Source organism: Phyllostomus discolor, chromosome 1 (assembly GCF_004126475.2).
Source record: "Phyllostomus discolor isolate MPI-MPIP mPhyDis1 chromosome 1, mPhyDis1.pri.v3, whole genome shotgun sequence".
NCBI lineage: Eukaryota > Metazoa > Chordata > Mammalia > Chiroptera > Phyllostomidae > Phyllostomus > Phyllostomus discolor.
Genome location: NC_040903.2, coordinates 154,785,507 through 154,809,549, shown reverse-complemented (window position 1 = coordinate 154,809,549; position 24,043 = coordinate 154,785,507). Strand labels below are relative to the sequence as shown.

Here is a 24,043-nt window from a genome sequence, read left to right as displayed (position 1 = left end):
GAGTTACAAATTCCTCATAAACATTTAACATTGGGTAAAACATTTGTAAGTCATCATCTTTTCCTGAACTCTCATGGCACTTTATATATCTCTTAAGTGATTTCTCATGTATTTTTTTAAAAATTGAGTTTATTGGGGGAGGGCATTGGTTTACACAACTATACAGCTTTCAAGTGTACAACTCAGTTAAACATTATCTATATACTTCATTGTGTACCCATCACCCCAAGCAAAGTCTCTTTCCATCCCCATATTTCCTCCCTTTGACTACCACCACCTACTCCCCTGCCCCCTTTCCCTCTGGCTATCACCACATGTTATCTCTGTCTGTGTGTTACATATATGATTTTTGCTTAATCCCTTCATTAACCTCTTTCTTCCAACCCCCCTCCCCTCTAATAGCTGTCAGTCTGTTCCATATATCCATGCCTTTTTCTGTTATGTTTGTCAGAGTGTGTTTTGTTCATTAGATTCCACATATAAGTGAGATCAATATGGTATTTTGTCTTTCCCTGACTGGTTTATTTCACTTAGTATGATCTCCAGGTCTATCTATGCTATTGCAAAAGGTAAGATTTCCCTTTTTTTAATGGATGAGCAGTAGTTCATTGTGTAAATGTACCACAGCTTTTTTATCCACTCATCTTCTGATGGACACTTTGGCTGTTTCTAGAGCTTGGCTATATTAAATAATGCTGCAATGAACATAGGGGTACACCTATTCTTTTGAATTAGTATTTTGGGTTCCTTTAAAGATATTCCCAGAAGTGTGATCATGGGGTCAAAAGGTAGTTCCATTTTTAATTTTTTGAGGAAACTCCATACCGTTTTCCACAGTGGCTGCAACTGTCTGCATTCCCACCAGCAGTGAACAAGGTTTCCCTTTTCTCCGCATCCTCTTATACACTTGTTGTTTGTTGATTTATTGATGATAGCCATTGTGACTGGTATGAAGTGTTTTCTCATTGTGGTTTTAATTTGCATCTCTGATGATTAGTGACATTGAGCATTTTTTCATGTCTATTGGCCATCTGTATGTCCTCTTTGGAGAAGCATCTGTTCAGGTCCTTTGCCCATTTTTTGATTGGATTGTTTGTCTTCTTGGTGTTGAGTTCTATAAATTCTTCATATATTTTGGAAATTAATCTCTTATCAGAAGTATCATTGGCAAATGTGTTCTCCCATTCAGTGGATTCCTTTTTCATTTTGTTGATGGTTTCTTTTACATGCAAAAACTTTTCAGTTTGGTGTAGTCCCATTTGTTTTGTTTGCTTGTTTTATTTGTTTCTCTTACCTGAGGAGATACATGAGCAAAAATATTGCTATGAGAAATATCTGAACTTTTACTGTTTTTCTTAAATCAATTTAATGGTTTCACAAGTCACATTGAAGTTATTAATCCATTTTGAGTTTATTCCCATGTATGATGTAAGTTAGTGGTCTAGTTTCATTTTTTTGCATCCATCTGTCCAGTTTTTTCAACACCATTTATTGAAGATTCTGTCTAACCCCATTATATGTTCTTGCTTTTTTTGTCAAATATTAAGCGACTGTAAAGGTATAGGTTTATTTCTATGCCCTCTATTCTGTTCCATTGATCTGTATGCCCATTCCTGTGCCAATACCATGCTATTTTGATTACTATGACCTTTTAGTATAGTTTGATACCAGGAAGTGTGATATTTTTGAGACAGTGGTCTTCTGTAGTGCCACATAAATCTTTGGATTATTGTATATCTGAGATAGGCCATTGGTATTTTAATAGGAGTTGTGTTGAATCTGTAGATTACTTTGGGTAGTATGGATATTTGAATAAATTTAATTTTTCCTATCCATGAACATAGTATATGCTTTCATTATTTGTAGCTTTCTCATTTTCTTTCTTTACTATCTTAAAATTTTCCAAGTAACAGGTGTTCTGTCTCCTTGGTTATATTTATTTCTAGGCACCTTACTTTTATTGCTTCTTGGCCTTTTGGCTAAGATTGCGTGTAGTGCATAGGCACCTTATTTATTTATTTGTTTGTTTTGGTTGTAACAGTAAATTGGATTATTTTCTTAATTTCTTGGACAGGTCATTATTGATATATAAAAATGTTACCAATTTCTGAATGTTAATTTTGTAATCTGCTGAATTCATTTATTAGACCTAGTAGTTTTTTAATGGTGTCTTTTGGGGGGGGTTGTACAATATCATATCATCTTCGAATAATGACAGTTTTATTTCCTCCTTTCCAACTTATATGCCTTTATATCATCTTCTGGTCTGATTGGTGTGTCTAGTACTTCCAGTAGTATGTTGAACAAGTGGTGAAAGCAGACATCTCCATCTTGTTACTGATCTTAAGGAAAAGGTTTTTAGTTTTTTTCTCATTGAGTATTATATTGGCTGTAGGTTTGTCATTATATGGCCTTTATTATGTGAGGTATAATCCTTGTATTCCCACTGTGCTGTGGGGTTTTTTTGGGGGGGGTTGTCATAAATGTATGCTGAGCATTTATGGAAAGAACATTTATCAAAAATGCATTTGATAAATGCTCTTTCTGCATCTATTTATAAGATCATGTGAATTTTATCCTTCATTTTGTTTATGTGATGTATCACATTTATTGATTTGTGAATTTTGTACCAACCTTACATTCCAGCAATAAATCCCACTTGATTGTAGTGTATGATCTTTTTAATATATTGCTGAATCCAGTTTGCTAATATTTTGTTGAGGATTTTAGCATCTACCTCCATCAGGGATATTAGCCTATGGTTTTCTTCCTTTGTAGTGTCTTTATCTGGTTTTAGAATTAGAATAATGCTGCCTCATAAAAAGAGCTTGGAAGTCTTCCCTCCATTTGAATTTTTTAAAATAGTTTGCGAAGGATATGTGTTCTTTGAATGTTTGGTAAAATTCGCCTGTGAATTTTTGTTTGCAGGGAGTTTCTTGATTATTTCTTCATTTTCACAAGTTGTGATTGGTCTTTTCAGGTTTTCTGATTCTTTCTGATTCAGTTTTGGAAGATTTATATTTCTAGTAATGGATCCATTTCATCCATGTTGTCCAATTTGTTGTCAAATAGTTGTTCACAGTATTTTCTTACAATCCTTTGTATTTCTGTGTTGTCAGTTAACTTCTCTTTCATTTCTGATTTTATTTATTTGGGTCTTCTCTATTTCTTGATGAGTCTTGTTAAAGGTTCATTTATTTTGTATATCTTTTCAAAGAACCAGCTCTTGGTTTCATTGATCTTCATAGTGTTTTGTTTTGTTTTGTTTTGTTTTTTTGTAGTCTCTGTGTCATTTATTTCTGCTCTGATCTTTTATATTTCCTTCCTTCCGCTTAGTCTAGGCTTTGTTGTTCTTTTTGTAGTTCTTTTAGGTGTAGAGTTAGACTATTTATTTGAGGGGTTTTATTGTTGTTGTTGTTGTTTAGGTTTTCTTGTTTTTGTGGGGTTGTTTTTTTTTTTCCTTCTTGAGGTAGGCCTCTAATGCTATGATCTATCTTCTCAGGATGGCTTTTGCTGTATACCATAGGTTTGGGGTTCTTGTGTGTTAATTTTTATTCCCAGGTAACTTTTGGTTCTTCCTTTATCTCATTGTTAGCCCATTTATTGTTTAATAACATGTTATTTAGCCCCCATGTGTTTGAATGTTTTTCAGTGTTTTTTTAAAAAAGATTTTATTTATTTATTCTTAGAGGGAAGGGAGGGAGATAGAGACAGAGAGAGAGAGAAACATCAATGTGCGGTTGCTGGAGTCATGGCCTGCCACCCAGGCATGTACCCTGGTTGGGAATCGAACCTGCGACACTTTGGTTCGCAGTCCACGCTCAATCCACTGAGCTATGCCAGCCAGGGCCTTCAGTTTTTTTTATTGTAATTGATACCAAGTTTCATACCATTGTGGTCAGAGAAAGATGCTTGATATGATTTTTTAAGATTTACATGTCTTAACATATGGTCTCTCTTTGACAATGTTCCATGTGTACTTTATTTTATTTTTTCATCTTGATGTTTTATTGTTTATGCTATTATTGATATCCCATTCCCCCCCTTTACCCCCTTCCACCCAGCCCATACCTCACTTCCATAGTTAATCCCCACACTGTTGTCCGTGTGTCCTTCATGTATGTTCTTCGACTAATCAATCCCTTCACCTTCTTTCAGTCAATCCGTACCTACCCCCTCCCTTCTTATAGCTGTCAGTCTGTTTCCATGTGTACTTTAGAAGAATGTATATTCTACTGCTTTGGGATAAAATGTTCTGTAAATATCAATTAAATCCATTCAATTCAGTGTATTATTTAAGATTGCTGTTGCCTTGTTGATTTTTTGTCTGGAGGACAAAACTCAACTGTCCATTGATGTCAGTGGGTCTTTAAAATCCCCACTATGACTGCATTGCTGTTGATCTCTCCCTTAATGTCCACCAAGATTTTCTTTATATATTAAGGTACTCCTGTGTTGGGTGCATATATGTTTACAAGGGTTATAACTTCTTGTTGGATCAATCTTTTTAGTATTATGTAGTAACCTTGTTTGTTTCTTTTCATAGCCTTTGTTTTGAAGTCTCCTTTGTATGATATAAGTATTGCTACCTTAGCTTTTTGTTTGTTTGTTTCCATTTGTATGAAATTTTTTTTTTCATCACTTCCAGTCTACGTATATCTTTTGTTCTGAGGTAGGTCTCTTATAGAAAGTATATGTATATATGGGTCATGTTTTCTGATCCATTCAGCTACCCTGTGTTTTTTTATTAGAGCTTTTAATCCATTTACATTTAAGGTTATTATATTTGATAGGTTATTATATTTGATAGGTTATTATATTTATTGCCATTTTATTTTTTATACCTATGGCCCTCTTTTTATTTCTTTTTAACACCTTCAAATAGGCCTTTTAACATTTCTTGCTATACTGGTTTGTTGGCAATGAACACCTGTAGCTTTATTTTTTGTCTGGGAAGCTTTTATTTTATATTTTAAAGGTTTTATTTATTATTTTTAGAGAGAAGGGAAGGGAGAGAGAAGTAGAAGGAGAGAAACATTGATGTGCAAGAGAACTATCTATCAGTTGCCTCCCATACATGACCTGTCTGGAGGTTGAACCCACCGCGTTTTGGTGTATGGGCTGATGCTCCAAACAACTGAGTCACCCAGTCAGAGCCAGAAATCAGTTGCCTTTTTATACACCAATAAAGAAGTATTAGAGAAGTTAAGCAAATGGTTCTATTTATAATTGCATCAAAAATAAAATACATTTAATAAATTTAACCAGCGTGGTAAAAGACCTGCATTTAAAAAATTACGACATTGAAGGAATAAATTGAAGATACAAATAAATGGGAGTATACTGTACTCATAGATAGGAAGAATTAACATTCTTAAATGTCCATACTTACCCAAAGCAAACTATAGTGTCAGTGTAATACCTATCAAAATACCAATAGCATTTTTCACAGAACTAGAACAAGTAATCCTAGAATTTAGATGGAACAACAAATGACCCAAAATAATAGCCACAGCAGTCTTGAGAAAGAGCAGGGTTTGGAGGTATCATATGACCTGATAGCAAACCAAACTACAAGACTAGTAACCAAAACAGCATGGTACTGGCATTAAAAAAGACATGTACCTGGCTGGCGTAGCTCAGTGGATTGAGCGCGGGCTGGGAACTAAAGTGTCCCAGGTTCGATTCCCAGCCAGGGTACATTCCTGGGTTGCAGGCCATAACCCCCAGCAACCGCACATTAATGTTTCTCTCTCTCTCTCTCTCTCTCTCTCTCTCTCTCTCTCTCTCTCTCTCTCTCTCTCTCTCTCCCCCCACCTCCCTTCCCTCTCTAAAAATACATAAATAAAATCTTAAAAAAAAAAAAAAAAAAAAGACATGTAAATGACTGTAACAAAATAGAAAGCCCAGAAATAAACCCATGCCTATGTGGTCAATTAAGGTATGACAAAGGAGACATCTATAGTGGAGTAAAGACAATCTCTTTAATAAATGGTGTTGGGAAAACTGGACAGGTAAATGCAAAAAAAAAAGAAAAGAAAAGAAAAACTAGACTACTCTCCTGTACCTATACAAGACTAAACTCAAAATGGATTAAAGACTTAAATGTAAGACCCAAAACCATAAAACTCCTAGAAGAAAACACAGGCAGTAAACTTTTATCTCCTCAGGCAAGGGAAACAAAGGATAAACAAATGGGAATACATCAAACTATAAAGTTTTTGTATAGCAAAGTAAACTATGAACAAAACGAAAAACAAGCTACTGAATGGGAGCAGGTATTTGCTAATGATACATAAGAGGTTAATATCCCAAATATATAAAGAACTCATATAACATGCCCCTCCCCCCAAAAAAACAATCTGATATAAATGGGCACAGAGCCTGAATAGACATTCTTTATTAGAGGATATACACATAGCCGATAGACATGAAAAGATGCTCAGTGTCACTAATCATCAGAGAAATACAAATTAAAACCACAGTGAGATGTCACCTCACACTTGACAGAATGGTTGTCATCAATAAAGAACAAGTGACAAATGTTGGTGAGGATGTCAAGAAAAGGGAACCCTCATGTACAGTTGGTGGGATTGCAAATTGGTGCAGCCGCTGTGGAAAACAGTATGGAGGTTCTTCAAAAAATTAACAGTAGCAATACCATATGACCCAGAAATCCCACTTCTAGGTATTTATCTGAAGAAATTGAAAACATTATGTCAAAAAGATATATGCATCCTTGTGTCCATTGCAACATTCTTTACTATAGCCAAGGTATGAAAGCAACCCAGGTGTCCATTGATAGGTGATTGGATATAGAAGAGGCAGTACATATATATAATAGAATATTATTTGGCCATAGAAAGTTATGAAATCTTACCATTTGTGAGAGCATGGATGGGCCTAGAGCATATTATGCTTAGTGAAATAGAAAGACAAATGCCATGTGGTTTCACTTATGCATAAAATCTAAAAAACAAGTGAACAAACCAAGGAGGGACAAACTCACACAGAGAACAAACTGATGGTTGCCAGGTGGGAGTGGGCTTAAGGTGAAGGTAAGTACAAATTGGCAGTTTCAAAATAGTCACAGTAATGTAAAGTATATATAGGGAATAGAGGCAATAATATTGTAATAACTCTGTATGGTGTCAGGTTGGTATTACACTTGTGGGAATGTTACTTTATAAGTTATTTAAGTATCTAACTACTGTGCTGCATACCTGAAACTAACAGAGTATTGAATGTCAACTGTAATTGAAAAGCTTTTTTTTAAATTTAAAAATGAAATTTTAAAAACTGACGTTATGTGAGAGTTTGTTTTGGATCCTTAGGTATGTTCTATTGGTTTATGTGGTTATCCTTATTTCAGTACCACTGGTCTGATTACTGTAGTTTTATAATGTATTTTTTAGATTTTATTTACTTTTAGAGAAAAGGGAAGGGAGGGAGAAAGAGAAGGAAAGAAACATTGATGTGTGAGAGAGACATCAGTCAGTTGCCTCTTGCACACCCACCACCCAGGCATGTGCCCTGACCAGGAATTGAACCAGCAACCTTTCGGTTTGCAGGCTGTCGATCAATCCACTGAGCCATACCAGCCAGAACCTTAATACATTTTAAAATCAGGAGTGTAAGTCATCCAACCCTGTTCTTTTAAAAAATTATTTTAGCTATTCTGGTTTCTTTGTGTTTCCATATAAATTTTAAGAATCAGTTGGTCACTTTCTGGGGGGAAAAAAGAAACAGCAGCCTGCTGAGATTGTGTTAAATTTATAGATTAAGTGTGAAGTAGAAAGATTATATTAGGAAATTTTAAAAGCTATAATAAAAAAGATAACAAAGTAAAGATATTGTGGTTTCCTTTACAGCATATACCATAGTTTGTTAGATTTATGTACTTTTAAAACACTGTTTACATGGGAGTAGGGGGGAGAAAACTGTACTTGAACAATGATTAAAATAAAAAATAAATAAATAAATAAAACACTGTTTACCACTTACTGAGTCCTCATTGTATGTCAGATGGTTATCTCATTGCTCTTTCTGTGTATTCTCATTATCTAATCCTAGGTTAACTTCTTAATTTTTTTTTAAGATTTTAATTTATTTACTTTTAAAGAGGGGAAAGGAAGGAGAAAGGGAGAGAGACATCAATATGTGGTTGCCTCTTGTGTACCCCCTACTGGCGGTGTGGCCTGCAATCCAGGCATGAGCCATAGACTGGGAATCGAACCGGCGACCCTTTGGTTCACAGGCTGGCACTCAATCCACTGAGTCACACCAGCCAGGGCTAATTTCTTAATTTTTTAAAGATAACAAGGTAAGAAGATAAGACAGAAAACGTTACATGAAAGATGGAAAATTGTTGTACTGATTATTTCTCTAGTGAAGATATTCTGACTCGAACATTATAACAACTTAAAACAATAAAGAGAATGAATGCTCAGGGTATACCTGTGTTTTTCATCCTCACTTTTATTTATTCTTTTTGCTCCAGTTTTCTACATCTCTTCTATACTTTTTGGCATGTTTTACAAGGGATTATAAAATACTCTGCCAATATATCTAATCTCTTGTAAATGGAATACCTCACACATATGTACAAATACAAAATGAAAAAATGGAGGAGCTGTTTTGAGGGTGATTCTGAGAACAATGTGGTAAAGCTGTTCTGTGAAGTGTACAGCAGTGAGCTTGTGGTATAGATTTGGGTTAATGTGAGTGATTGTTAATTGTAGGGCAAAAGAGAAATGGGTGTAAATTTTAAGACACTATTTCAAAGACATGTAGTATGAATTTCCATTGAGACATATGACAGTTTTTCTGCAATTTGATGTTCTTATCCTTTTAACTTGTGTCTTTACATTAGAAGGCATTGCCTGTCAGGAGCTTTATAATAATCTTGCTACAGACTAGGTCTGATTTCTTTTCACACTGATAATGAGCAGGCAAACTAAGGGAGAATAACAGTATTTCATCTTTGACTGTTTATCTCCATCCTGTAGCCGTGTAGTCGGAAACCCTTGTGCATGAAGACAGATTTGTTCTATGGCCTCAGAGTTGGGTGCCGGGGACGATGGCGGCTGCACTGAGCTGGCAAAGCCCCTCTACCTTCAGTACCTGGAGAGGGCCCTCCGGCTGGACCATTTCTTGCGACAAACATCAGCCATCTTCAACAGGAATATTTCTAGGTATGATAGTCCATCTTCCCACTATAATGTTCAGCCATATTTCTGATTTCCATTATTGCTATAGATTTTAGAATTAAAATAATTTATGATTTTTAGCATGTTTGATATTCTTTGTTTCAAATAAAACATACTGAACTTATTCAGAGGATCAGTTTCTTCTGTAAATTGTTCAGTCTTTTATTTTTTAAGCTCACCCAAGGATATGCTTACTCATTTTAGAAAGGGGGAGAGAGAGAGGGAGAGAACCATCATTTTGAGAGAGAAATATTGGATGTTTGCCTTTCATACGCAGCCTGACTGGGAACTGAATCCTAGGGACTGTATGCGCCTTGACTGGGAATCAAACCCATGGCCTTTTGGTTTATGGGACAGTATTCCGACCATCTGAGCTAGGGCTAAAATGTTCAGTCTTAAGCATAAATTATAGTATTTTGCTGGATCAGCTCTGATTGTGGGTTCACCATTCTTCAATTTATAGTGATGAAAGTGAAGATGGACTGGATGACAATAATCCTTTATTGCCCCAATCTGGGGATCCCTTAATACAAGTTAAGGAAGAACCTCCAAATTCTTTTCTTGGTGAATCTTCTGGAGCAAGCAATTCTGGAATGTTAAACACATACTCACTGAATGGAGTTCTACAGTCAGGTCAGTGTGGTATGAGATCCCTCTTCAGACAATCAGTTCTATTGGGGTAGTTCTTTTTTTTTTTTTTTTTTAAGGTTTATTTATTTATTTTTAAAGAGAGGGGAGGGAAAAAGAAAGGGAGCGAAACATCAACATGTGAGAGATACATCGATCAGTTACCTCTTGCATACCCCCAACTGGGGACCTGGCCCACAACCTAGGAATGTGCCCTGACCAGGAATCACACCAGCAACCTATCAGTTCAACCTGTAGGCCAATGCTCAGTCCACTGAGCCATACCACCAGGACTTATTCTTTCATTTATTATTTTTTGTTTTTTTTTTTTACACAGAATCAAAATCTGACAAAGGAAATTTATATAACTTCTCTAAGTTGAAGAAAAGCAGAAAGTGGCTAAAGGTAAGAGAAGACAATGTTTAGAATTTGAATAACCTACTAACTACAAATAAAAGGGAAAAAAGATATTGATGCATTCTGAGGCATTGGCAGGGATTTCTGTAGAGGTGAGTTTTTACTCTGGGTGTGGTTTTTTGAAGAGATTATAGAGAGGAATCTAGAAGACTCAGTGAAGTTCATTTTAGTAAATGTTGAGTATAAAAGCACTGTGGATAAAGGGAGCACAAGTATATATTAGATAAGATACTTGCCCTCACTGGCTCATATTGTGATTGTGATATTTAATCTACTTTTCACTAGTCCTTGAGTAGTTTTTTCATTCACCAAATATTGATTGAGCAGATCCTACGAGCCAGATACTGTTTTACATAGACAGGATTCATGCCCTATGGAGTTTACATTCTAATGGAGAGAGGCAGTGAGTAAGCCTGTAAACGAATAAATAAATATGACTTGAAAGAGGTAACATTTCAGCTGATTTCTGAATGATCGGAGAGAATTATGTGAAGGTTTCAGATATGAGCATTTCAATCAGAAGGAATGACTGGGAAACTTCCAGTCAAGATTGAAGTGTGGATAAACAAGCTTCGCGTCCTTGCACGACTATGGTAAAAATCACAACTAGATGGCAAAACAAATGTCACTCAGAATCATCAGAAAATCGAACTGTATGGATGTCTGACAACCAAGGATTTAAAGAATCCACATCCATCCAGATGAGTAGGAGGGGCAGAGACGTAGAGAGAGGGGGAGAGGCAGAGAGGCATGGAGCCACAGTCCTACATTCATGTGTGGTGGATAAAAATCAGGAGGGTTACTTTGGGAGTGAGGGGCCAGCCCCAAACCAGACAGCCTAGCAGCCCAGAGTTCCAGTACCAGGAAGATAAATCCCCATACCTTATGGCTGTAAAGACCAGTGAGGGTTGGGGTGGCAGAAGAGACTATGGGATTATTAGGAGACTTGGAGGACCTTCACAAATAGAGACTTACACAGACACATCCCCTCTGGGATTCAGCACCAGGGTAACAGCTGGAAGGGTACAAATGACATATAGGAAGAAAGTGAAGTGACTAGAAACAGGGCAACTGCTGGGAAACAGCTTCCTCCTGGATAAATCTCCAGAAGCCAGATAGTGGCATTGTTCCCTCTCCAAGACCTCTCCCCAGACAGAGCCATAAGGTGGTAAAACAGGTTGCCCCACCCTGGCTATCACCTACGACTCCACCCCACTCAATTTACAGGTCTGCTTTTCTATAAAAGGCTGTGTTACTAAAACAGGGAATCAAAACAACTCTATCTAATACACAAAAACAAACACAGTGAAGCTGCCAAATTGAGGAGACAAATACGGCCCAAGTGAAAGAACAGACAAAAACTCCAGTAAAGGAACTAAATGAAACAGAGGTAACCAACCTATCAGATGCGGAGTTCAAAACACTGGTTATCAGGATGCTCAAATGACTCATTGAGGTCGGCAACAGCATAAAAAAATACCCAAGCAGAAATGAAGGATACATTAGTGAAATGAAAGTCTACAGGGAACCAACAACAGTGGAGGAGATGAAACTGAGAAATCAACATTCTGGAACATATGGAAGAAAAAAAGCATTCAACCAGAATGGCAAGAAAAAAAAAATGAGTATAGAATAAAAACGTCCTGGGACATCTCCATATGTACCAGTATCCTAATCATAGGGATGCCAGAAAAAGAGGAAGAACAAGAAATTGAAAACTTAATTGAAAAAATAATGACAAATAACTTCCTTAATTTGGTGAAGGAAATAGACATACAAGTCTAGAAAGCACAGTGTCCCGAACAAGTTGGACCCAAAACCACGCCAAGAAACATCATAATTAAAATGCCAAAGGTTACAGATAAAGAGAATCTTACAAGCAGCCAGAGAAGAGCAGAGAGTTACCTACACAGGAGTTACCATAAGACTGTCAGCTGATTTCTCAAAAGAAACTGCAGGCAAGGGACTGGCAAGAATTATTCAAAGTGATGAAAAGCAAGGCTCTACAATGTAGATTACTCTATCCAGCAAACTATCATTTAGAATAGAAGGGCAGATAAAGTGTTTCCCAGACAAGGTAAATCTAAAGGAGTTCGTCATCAACAAGCCATTATTATATTGTTAAAGGGACTAAAAAAAAATAAAAATAAAAATTTTGAACATTAAAATGGCAACAAATTCACAACTATCAACAACTGAATCTAAAAAACAAACCATGAAACAAGCAGAACAGAAACCCAATCATAGATATGGAGATCACTTGGAGGGTTGTCAGTTGAAAGGGAGAAGGTGGAGAATGGGGGAAAGGTGCAGGGATTAAGAAGCATAAATTGGTAGGTACAGAATAGACAGGGGGATGTTAAGAATAGTACAGGAAATGTGAAGCCAAAGAACTTATATGCATGACCCATGGACATGAACTAAGGGAGGGGATTGCTAGAGGGAATGGGGGTACTGGGCAGAGGGGGACAAAAGCGGGAAAGTTGGGACAACTGTAATAGCATAATCAAGAAAATATATTTTAAAAATAAAAAAAATTTAAAAAGGAATAACTGCAGAAGTATTGAGAAAGGAAGCAAGTCAGTATGTTTGGGGGAGAAAGAATGCTGCTGTGGCTGGAAGACAGAGAGTGAGGGGATGGTAGAAAAATAAGGTTACAGAGCCTGATGTCAGGGAATTTGCATTTTACTCTTTTCACAATGGTACGCCATTGGAGTCTATAAGCAAGAGTGGTACAATCTGGTTAACACACTCTTAAGCTTACTGTCATTGGCCAAATTGAGTTAAGGATAGCATTTCTTCTATTGAAAATAATTATTTCTCTATTTCCTACTTTTCTTGTGAAGAATGGAAAGTAACTTAAAGGTGTTCTTTTATTATTATATCTAGGCCCTTTAAAAAACTCATGTGTAAAAGGCCAGATTTGCTTCATATCAGTGAGACTTTAAGCTGTTGGAAATGCAGAAATCTTTTTTTAGTCATCACATTTTAAGAAATTAAGATAAAATTTACATGCCATAAAATCTACCCTTTTAAAATGTGTGACTTAGTAATTTCTAGTGTATTAATAAACTTTTGTGTATCCATCATCACTCTCTGTGTCCAAAACATTTTTATCACTCCAGAAGGAAACCTCTACTTATTATCAGTCACTTCCCGTTCTCTACATCCTCAGGCTCTGGTAACCACTGATTTGTTTTCTGTCTCTTTGGACTTGCCTATTCTGGACATTGCGTATAAACAGAATCATGTAATATGTTGCCTTTTATGTCTGGCTGCTTTCACTTAGCATAACATTTTCAAGGTTCATTGATGATGTGCCACATATCAGTACTTTATTCCTTTTTACTGATGAATAATATTTCATCATCTGTATACCACATTTTGTTTACACAGTCATCAGTGGATTTGGGAATTGTTTATTTGCCATCACAGTTTTGTGTGTGTGTTTTTTTTTGGTGTTTTTTGTTTTTTTGCTTTGGTATTCGATATTTAGTTAAACTATCTTATGTATAGTGTAAGTACTTAGTAAAATCTAGCTTTGTTGTTGTTTATAGTATTTCCCATGTTTTAGTGCTCTTTACTTTGTTCCCCCTGGGTTTAATTGGTATCCTTTTGTTTTTTAGTTGAATTGGCAGAGAATAGTATAAGGGAAACTGGAATGACTGTCCTCCATCTGTTTTTGTCATTGTTTTGGAATCTGGGAAAAAATACTTTTATAGTCTTACGGTGTTGAACACACAATACAAAATACAGATGATGCATTATAAAATTGTACACCTGAATCCTGTATACTTTTATTAATGAATGTCACCCCAATAAATTCCATTTTTAAAAATGCTTATATGGTAAAAGGAATTGCTTCATAGCAGAAGTTCCATTTCCATTTCCTCCCTTTTTCAGAGCATTCTGCTAAGTGATGAGTCCAGTGAGGCAGATTCTCAAAGTGAAGATAATGAGGAAGAAGAGGAAGAAGAGGAAGAAGAGGAGGAAGAAGAACTCAATCTCAGCAGAGAAGAACTTCATAACATGTTGCGGCTGCACAAATATAAGAAACTTCACCAGAATAAATACAGTAAAGACAAGGAGGTAAGAGTTTCAGGAGGCATATCAGACCTTCATGCTGGGTATTACTGTTGGGCTTGTAGTCATTAAAGATACATCATTTTGACTTTATATTTAGATGGTGGTAGTAGTTGGTATAGTAACAGCTTTATTGAAATATATTTCACATACTCCAAAAATTAAGACCTCTAGACCTGGCTGGTGTCACTTAAGGTTTGGGCGTTGTACCACAGACAGAAAGGTCACTGGTTTGATCTCCACAATCAGAGCGCTTGCCTGGGTTGTGGGCCAGGTACCTGGTTGTGGGTGTACAATGAGCAACCCATCAGTGTTTCTCCCACACATCAAAGTTTCTCCTTCCCTTTCCCTCCCTCTAAAAATAAACAGAATCTTTAATAAAAAAAAAAATCAGCCTTCTAAGGTGTGCCATTCAATGTATTCATAGAGTTATGTAACTATTATCGCTAATTCAGATTATTTTGTTACTGCACAAAGAAAACCCACTTGCCTTAGCTGTTGACCCCTATTCTCTCCATTTCTCTCAGTTCTAGACAGTCATTAGTCCACCACTTATCTCTATAAATGTGTCTATTCTAGGTATTTCATACAAATGGAAAAAACATGTGTTCTTTGTATTCATTTCCTCTCGCTTAGGATAATGTTTTCAAGGTTCACTTATGTTATAGCATCTAAGGTGTGTCCAGAAGGTATCCAACCGTGTAATATGAAAAATAGAGACATTAATTGAAGATACAAGGTACAAGAAACAGTGTACATAGGATAGTTGTGCTTCATTCCCCTTCAAAGTAGGCACCTTGGGACCTCACACAGTTCTCCCAATTGTCATTAGCTTCCCCGTTGTATTATCCTAAATCTCATAGACTGTCTGAAATTTCTTCCCTTTTAAATGTGATTTTAGTTTTAGGAAAAGCCAGAAGTAACAGGGCACCAAATCTGGGCTGTAGGGGGACTAAGTCACCTGGGTGATTTGACGTTCTGCCAAAACATTCTGTGGGAGATATTATGTGTTGAGTGGGCTCATTGTCATGATGAAGCTGCCAGTCACCAGTTGCCCATAGCTGTGGCCTTCTGAATCATCTGAGTAGTTTCCACAGAGGAATGTTCAAGCTTAATGCAAAATATGATGAACATTCATTATTGTTCCACTCACTCAGTCATTTTCCATGCAACAGCCACACAGTATACATGCTCACTCAACATTGTCTACTGCCCCCACTGACCAGTACAGTGAAGTTGGCATTGTTCACTCATGCACATTCCAGTCCACTCTCCTTGGCTGCCAGGTTACATCAGTGTTGTGCAAATTGTTCTCATTATATTAACAGCGACTGGACTTTTTCTGGATGGACCTGATATATCAATACCTAGCTTCTTTTAATTGGCAAATAATATTCCATTGACTGGACATACTATATTTTATTTATACATGCATGAGTTGATGAAATAATTGGATTTTTACTTTTTGGCTATTATGAATCATAGCTGGAATAGTGAGTTATTTCTGCTTTTGGCTATTATGAATAGTGATGCCATGAAGATTTGAATTCACATTTTTTATGTGGATGTGTGTTTTTATTTCTCTTGCGTATAGGTCTAGGAGGGGAATTACTGGGTCATATGGCAACTTTGTGCTTAATTACCCTTTTAAGGAACTGTCAGACTATTTTTCAAAGAGGCTACACCATTTTAAATCTAGTGCGTTGTTTTTTTTTAAAATACATTGCTCTTTGGAAGTGTTCCTGTCTTGAAAAAAACCTCCCTTTCTTCACATTCTAACCTTTAGATTGATGATAGTTATTTGAGTGCTGTTAACCAAAGCTTTCTGATTTTTGGCAGAATTGTAGTGCTTTGCACATGAGCAATAGCATATTCGGAAATCTAAAAACTTTCCAGCAATTAGTTAAGGTCCAAAGTTAGTTCAGAAAGCTTCGAATAATTTGCTGAAGGATATTAGCCTGTAGAAGTGATAAACGGTAGGATATCTGACTGTTTTGATTAAGACAAAGGGTTCCTCCTTAAGGTACAGTGTTAAGGTACTTGGTGCTTGAAATGTTTTTTTTTTTAATTGAAGTAAAACATAAAAAGGGAAAGTTGTATTATTAGCCTTAATTTGTAAGTATACAGCTTGATTTAATGCTCATTTAACTTTGACATTTGATAGAGGACCTTGTAATAGTTTTCTGTTTCACTCTTCTAATTTCATTCCTTTGACAATTCATTTGGCCATAATCCAGGAAAAGAGATTTGACACTGGACTAAATGATTTTAATTTATATTCATATTTATCCATTAGTAATGAATGTGACAGGATAATGAGAGCTTTGGAGGTCAATTTAAATGAAGTGTTTGAAAGGATAAACTACTTCCCAGAAAGAAAAATCGATATTCATATGTTAGAATTCCAGCAACATAGATACTATTCACAATATTGTCAGACTCCCTAGAGGGAGATGAAGAGAGAAAAGACTTGAAAGATTGAAGTATTGGGATGACTGGTGTCTGTTTGAACCAAATATAAGATGGTAACCTAGAACAGCTAGATCAGAAATCTTGGAAAATCTGAAGACCTGTTGGTAACAGAAATATGGTTTATATGTTGCTGATGAATTCCAAGAGGAGATCTTACTGCAAAGAATTGCATTTCTCAAGTACAGTGTGGGGCAAAAATAGGTTTACAGTCATGAGTAGATGAAACACAGTGTTTTATTCTTGTATTATTATTTATTAATTATTGTATTATTTTCCATATGAACAAATGTAAACCTCCTTTTGCTCCATGCTGTGTGTAAGGACTAAGTAAATATTCTGGCAGAGAATAAGAAGCATGAAGGGTTTTCCTTTCTTAAATTATTTTCTGAACTTACCATGTGCATAGCCAATGAATCCATTTTCATTTGAAGTTTAGGAAATAAATCTCTCTTGGTCTCTTTATGGGAAGAACACTGTATTTAGGAACTATGGTTTTTCTCTGCCTCAGCTTTCTGTGGTAAAGATGATTTGAACTGTGCTATAGGTCACAGATAGGCCCTTCTAAGAATCTCTGTCTTTGCCTGCTTCAGTTGCAGCAATACCAGTACTACAGTGCAGGCCTGCTCTCCACATATGACCCTTTCTATGAGCAACAACGTCACCTGCTTGGACCCAAAAAAAAGAAATTTAAGGAAGAAAAGAAACTTAAAGGTGAGCACATTGATCTGCCTTCCACATTTACTCATTCTTACTTTCAGGATTTCGTATGGCCTCCTGATGCATTTGGACCTTGAACATAATCCATGTAGTAGGAATTTGCCTTAACTGAAAAAACACTAGCGCCCTCCCAACCCCCATCTAATTAGTTGTAAATATTATTAACCTTATTTTGTATTTGCTTTATGATCTTTTCTAGAATTATGAAGACATAAGAACTATGGATTCCTAGTTTATTCCAATTAACTTATTCCTTTTTCTTCTATATACTCTCCAAATGTTGAACATGCTCTGGGAGTGGAAGAGGTTGGTTATGCACAGGGACATAAGAGGAGTAACCTGAAGGGCCTGCTATAAGTTATCATTGTTGCTATATGTGGTGATTTAAAATAGATTATTTTCTGATGACCTTCTGTAGTATTTTTTTGCATGTTTACCAGGATATGTCATTTCTATCTTACTGAGCTCTAAGCAGCTGGAAATCAGGAAGGAAGTAGGAAGGGAAAGTGAAACTATCTGTATAGATTTTATTCCCCTAAAGGTATAAACTCTACTCACAATGACTCTTTTCAGCCATTTCCCCTTCTTTCTCCCACATCCTCATTATTTATTTCTGTGTTTTCTCACTCTTCACATCCTCCCCTCTCAATTAGGTTCCATATATAAGTTTCTTTTCATAAGTCATTTAATGCATTTAATCAATGCATTTTTTCTTTCTTTTTCTTTAGTTACCTTACATTGCCACCAAGTAAAATGTTTCTTTAATTTTGACCATTACTTGAGCCCATGATACTTCATAAACTTTCCTATTTTTGAGTTCAGAAGAAGTTTTTTTTTTTTTTGCTTCTATTCTGTGTTTCTCTTTGATGTAAACAGAGTGAGTATCCAGTGTTCTTTTCCAAGGTAGTGAGATCTTTCTGTTGGAATATGCATGGGCCTGAGCAGATAAAGGGATAAACATTGCTAGCCTCAAGTGGAATGAGGAAAGAACCTTGAATTTTCTAAAAGTGATGAGGTTGTTTTATTGCTGTCTCCTGTGGAAGGGAAGAAATACAACTTTCTGAGAGTCTATTTCCTTTGCAGCCAAGTTGAAAAAAGTGAAGAAAAAAAGGCGAAGGGATGAAGAACTTTCCTCTGAAGAATCCCCTCGTCGCCACCACCAGACCAAAGTCTTTGCCAAGTTCTCTCATGATGCACCTCCTCCTGGCATCAAGAAGAAGCACTTATCCATTGAGCAGCTTAATGCTCGTCGCAGGAAAGTATGGCTCAGCATTGTGAAAAAGGAACTACCAAAGGTGAGTGAGCGTCTTCGGTACAGGTGATGGCTAGAATGTTTTCTCTGCCTGCCCTCGTAAGAGGAACACTTGATGCTTCCTTGACACTTCAGAAAGGAAACTCATTTGTTGTAATTAAGAGAATGCTTCACTTAACTGGTTTTCTAGAATTTAATCAGAACTTACAAAACAAATAATTATGTGATGCTCCTCAGCCAAAAAATACTGTGTTCCTTGAGAAAGGAACTCAGTTTTCTACATATAGCAGTGGAGGTTGACAGCAAATATATAAGTGATAATAGAGGAAATTAAAATAAAATTGTTGAGATGTGTTTCTTACAGAATTTATAGACATCTGTATGTTACTAAATAATCACAGGCATTAGAAGAAAAGGTGGATGATTCAAGAAAACTGTTTAAGCATTCTTTTTGCTACTTTAATAAGTAGTGCTACGTAGGGGAGGAGGTGAGGGAGGGTATGGGGGGTGTAAATGGTGGTGGAAGGACACATGGCTTGGGGTGGTGAACACAGGGTACCGTGTATGGTGTTGTAGAATTGTGCACCTGAAACCTGTATAATTTCATTAACCAGTATCACCCCAATAATTCAATGAAAAGGAAAATAAAATAAGTGGTGCTGGGACAACAGGATATCTATTTGGAAAAAAATAAAATTTGATCTGCATCTCACTCATATTATTCCAAATGGATCTCAATGTAAAAAACAACCTAAACAATCCAAATACTAGAAGAAAATAATTGCATTCCTATTTAACCTTAATGTAGGAAAAGAATTTCTAACTGTGACTCAGCATTCAAGAGCAATAAAAGCAAACATTGATAAATTTGACTACACAAAATAAATTTTTACATGACAACAAACAACTGACAAACTGGGAGAGATTTTTTACTTTGTATACTATGGTCCAAGGGCAATTATCACTAAAAATAAGTAGCTCTTTAAAATGGAGAGACAAAGGACCACAAATTCAGTAGACAGATGGGAAAACGACACAAATAGACAATTTAAAAAGGTATTAAAATGGCCCTTAAACATAGTAAAAAGGATCAAAGTCTTATGTGATTGGAGTGATACAAATTAAAATAATGCCTAGACACCATTTGTCACCTATCAGGCAAAATTTTTTAAATACGTTGACACACTCTGTTAAGGATGCTGTGGGGAAATGGGCACTCTCATACATTGCTGCTAGGAATGCAAATTAGAGAAAACTTTTGGAGGGAAAGTTGGCAGTACCTAACAGTCTAAATGTGCGCTTTCTTTCAAACCAGCACTTGACTCGTAGGAATAGACTCTGAAGTTAAATCTTTCAACAGAACAAAATACGTGTAAGCAAGTTTATTTACTACAGCATTATTTATGATTGCAAAATAATAGAAACAACCTAAATGGCCACATATGGTACTTGAATTAAGCAATAGTAGACCTACATAGTGGATTATCGTGCTGCTGTTAAAAGAAAAGAATGAGGATGACCTCTCTGAACTGATATGAGGAATTTATAGGACATACTGTTAAGTGGAAAAAAGCAAAACATGAATAAGTATTTAGAGTATTTACTTTCATATAAGAAAAGGAAATACAGAAAATGCACAAATAACTGTTCATTTGTGCAAAATAAATTGAAGAAGGATAAATCAGAATTAAAGTGATTGATTCCTTATAGGGGCAAGGCAGGAAAAGGGTAGAAAAAGGGAAGGGATGGGAATGGGCTAGCAGGGATAAGAAAGGAGTCTTTGAGTATATCTTTTTGTAAAGTGCTGATTTTTAGAACCATAGTAATGTTTTACATATTCCTGACATATACCCCCAGAAATAAACTAAACAGTTAAACTAACCAGGATGTAAGTGGAGAGGGAGGTTGGTTGTATATGTACATAAAAGGAATAAAAACAGAAATGAAGGAACTTAATTGTATTAGAAATGAGTAACATACTAAGTTGCAGCTAGTGGAGAATGAAAAAGTCATCTAAGTAACTGAAGAGGACAGTATTTTGACTGACTATATAAGGCTAAAGACCAGAAGAGCTATACATAAATGCCACAATTGACAAAAAGTGTTTCTCACAGTAAAATGAGTTAGCACTTCAAAACTACTTTATGTAATCATTTAATTGAACAAATAAATATGTTGTATTTCTCACTGTTGGAGAAAGAAGTTACAAGTGAAGAAATTACAAGTAAAGAAAAGGAAAAGCTAAAATGAAGGCTGTGAAGTTTGGTTGGAATCAGAGATATCAGTATATGGTTTTTCATGTAATTATCATGGATTGGTATGTGTTTTTTTTCCTAGCTTTGTTTGCTGAGAGGGCCTAGGAGCAGTGACACCCCAATAACAATGAGTATACCTGGCACCCAAACCTGGGTTTCTAAACACCTTTTATTCTCTGATAAAAGGAACTAGGGCTCCTAGTTCCTGGAGCAGTAGTTTAATACAGTGTGTACCTTAAACATCTTCTGGTGCAAGAAAGTAAGGAAGTGCTTGAAGAAGATGGGGCCTTGTTGGGGGGTGGGAGGAGGGGCGGTATGGTGGGCTTGTCAAAAGAACTCAAGCAACCGGAAGGAGTTGCTCATGGCCAAAGTTAGAATAACTCATTGAGAAACAATGTATTACCATAATAATTCTGGATTTTGACCTATAGAATGAAGAAATATTTATGAGTTCATACTGTTATAAATAAATGAATAAACAAAAAGGTAAGGTAGAAGGAACAATTCTTCCTTACAGTAGAATTTGAATTAGTAAGTATAGAAGGAAGAAAGGAAATAGATGAATGCAGTAATTAGAGGGCAGAAGTTAGGGGAGAAACAATTGGCATAGATTCAAACCATCTGCCCCACAATACATATTATTGTACAAAGGGAAAGCTAGGACTGTAGTGGTGAAAACTGGCATAATGCATTTCAACCAAATGATCAAAGTAAACATCACTAGTAATATAAATTTTGACATCATGAACTCCTTGATGTGATACATAAGAGTAACACTTTATTTCTGTGGAATTCTGCCAAAATGTAGAATGTCACTTTAATCATGAGAAAACACCAGAAAACCACAGATTTTGAGGTGTTCTAAAGAATAACTAATTGGTATTTTTCAAAAGTGTCAAAGACATGGAAGAGAAAGATTGAGGAAATGTTACATACAGGAAGAGACTAAGGAGAAGAGCACCTAAGTGCAGTGTGGGATCCTGGAACAGTGAAAGGGTATTAGTGGAGAAATTATTGACATTCAAATAAGACCTGTGATTTAGTTAATATTTTACCAGTGTTAAATTCTTATCTTAATAGTTGTACTATGATTATATAAGATGCTAAAATTAGGGAAAGCAGGGGGAGGGATGTAAGGGAACTGTACTATTTTTGGAAATTTTAAGTCTAAAATTAGTTTAAAACAAAAAGTTTTTAAAAATAGAAGTCTAGAAAATTCAGGGAACTGCCAGGTATACTTTACTCATTTAGTAGTTGTCTCAGTTGCTTTTTTATATAAGTATACTTTTTCCTTACCCATCTTGAAGGTTTGAGACTTTGTGCTAATCTCACTCCTAATAATTCAATAATTCAATGATTTCCTAAGAAAAAGGACATCTTGTCACACATATCCACAGTGCAGTTATAAAAATTATCTGATCCACAGACTATATTTAAATTTCATCATTGACTCAGTAATGTCCTTTACATTGCTTTTTCTCTTTACTGATTCAATCTGGGATCCAATCTAGAATTTAGGTATTGCATTTTAGTTTTCAAGTCTCTGACCTCCTTTAATCTGAAACAATTTCTCAGCCTTCATCTTTCATGACATTGCTTTTGTTTTAAAGATTTTATTTTTTTATTTACTTTTTGGAGAGTGGGGAAAGGAGGTAGAAAGAGAGGAAGAGAAACATCAGTGTGCCGGAGATACATCAGCTGGTTTCCTCTCAAGCACCCCCAACTGGGAAACCTGGGCTGCAACCCAGGCATGTGCTCTGACTGGGAATAAAACCTGTGACCTTCTGGAAGGAGCCACACCAGCCAGGGCAATGTTATTTTTTAAGAAAATGGGTCATTTATTTTGTAGACTGTTTTCTGAATTTGGATTTGTATGATGTTACCTCATGATTAGATTTGAATTGTGCATTTTTGGCAGGATTATCAAGGGACCGATATGTCCTTCTTTGTGTATCACATCAGAGGGCACATGACACATCTGTCCCAATATTGGTGATACTAGCTTCGATGCCTTGGTATGGTGGTTCTTCTCGATCGTACAATCCCTAATTTTTCTCTCTAGAAATTTATAAATATGTCTGGGGGGAGAGTGTATGTGTGAGAATTCTTGATGGGAAAAGTTAGGAAACATGCTTTGTACCTGGTGGAGAGGCTTCAGGTGATGCCCTTCCTATGGTAAGGAATTCAGTGGAAATATTTGAGATTCTTTTCTTTAAATTGGCAATAGCTGCTTAAGAATTGTAAGAGAAAGTTTTTGTTAAAATGCCTTACAGTTTCCTTAAGCAGACAGTCTAGGTTGGGAAAATTATAGAAGTGGCTTATGACTTCTGTATCTTTGAACCCATTGTTTCTTCAGGATGAGGGGGAGAGCTGCTTAAGAGTCAGAGAGCCACTCAGCCTCTTCAGTCCCATGACAAATGAATTGATAGGAAATTGGGTTTCTTCATTGAGATTTTAACTTAAATAGAAGACACAATAAGCAGCTTGGGGATGGGGGCGGGGGAGCGGGGAGGATTGCTGAGTTATCTTGTGTTAGGTCTACCTCAGAGTTTTTGGTTGTAAAAGATGATGCTTAAGTGGTGGCAGAAATTGAGTAATGATGGCAGCAGGTTTGGCCTGGCTGGAGATGGGACTAGAATCACTTACCTGGGGGTCTAGTTCACCTTTCTTCTAACAATTTCTGTATGTGAGTGCCCTGCTCTCTCAGCATCTTTGCAGGTCGGCCCAGGAAAGCAATGTATTTTAGGGTTAGAATATGATGTTATATTTTCCTAGTCTACTTCAAACTTTAAATATAACTTAAAGTCTTTCCAAAAGGGTACAGAAGACTTTAAGACAGTGACAGCACTAGCTGCTTATTCTGAATGCTACTTTAGGAAGTTTATGTGTAGTTTTTGAGTTAGTAATGGATCTTGAATATGTTTCACTTGATGCTTTATTTTTTAACCCTCAAGTTGAATAAAAGAGTTAGTTCATAATTTCTTCTCAGAAAGGAATCCTAAATGATATAC

At 36.1% G+C, this 24,043-nt stretch overlaps 1 protein-coding gene across 1 annotated transcript in view; it reads left to right on the top strand.

Moving 5' to 3' along the window:
* INO80 (INO80 complex ATPase subunit) overlaps positions 1–24,043 on the top strand; it is a 127,071-nt gene that overhangs the window by 16,567 nt on the left and 86,461 nt on the right. The window contains 6 exon segments of the mRNA XM_036017321.1: positions 9,009–9,194; positions 9,673–9,842; positions 10,174–10,241; positions 14,157–14,342; positions 17,399–17,519; positions 18,609–18,820. Coding sequence (XP_035873214.1) covers positions 9,052–9,194; positions 9,673–9,842; positions 10,174–10,241; positions 14,157–14,342; positions 17,399–17,519; positions 18,609–18,820 — 900 coding nt within the window. The 5' untranslated portion in view covers positions 9,009–9,051.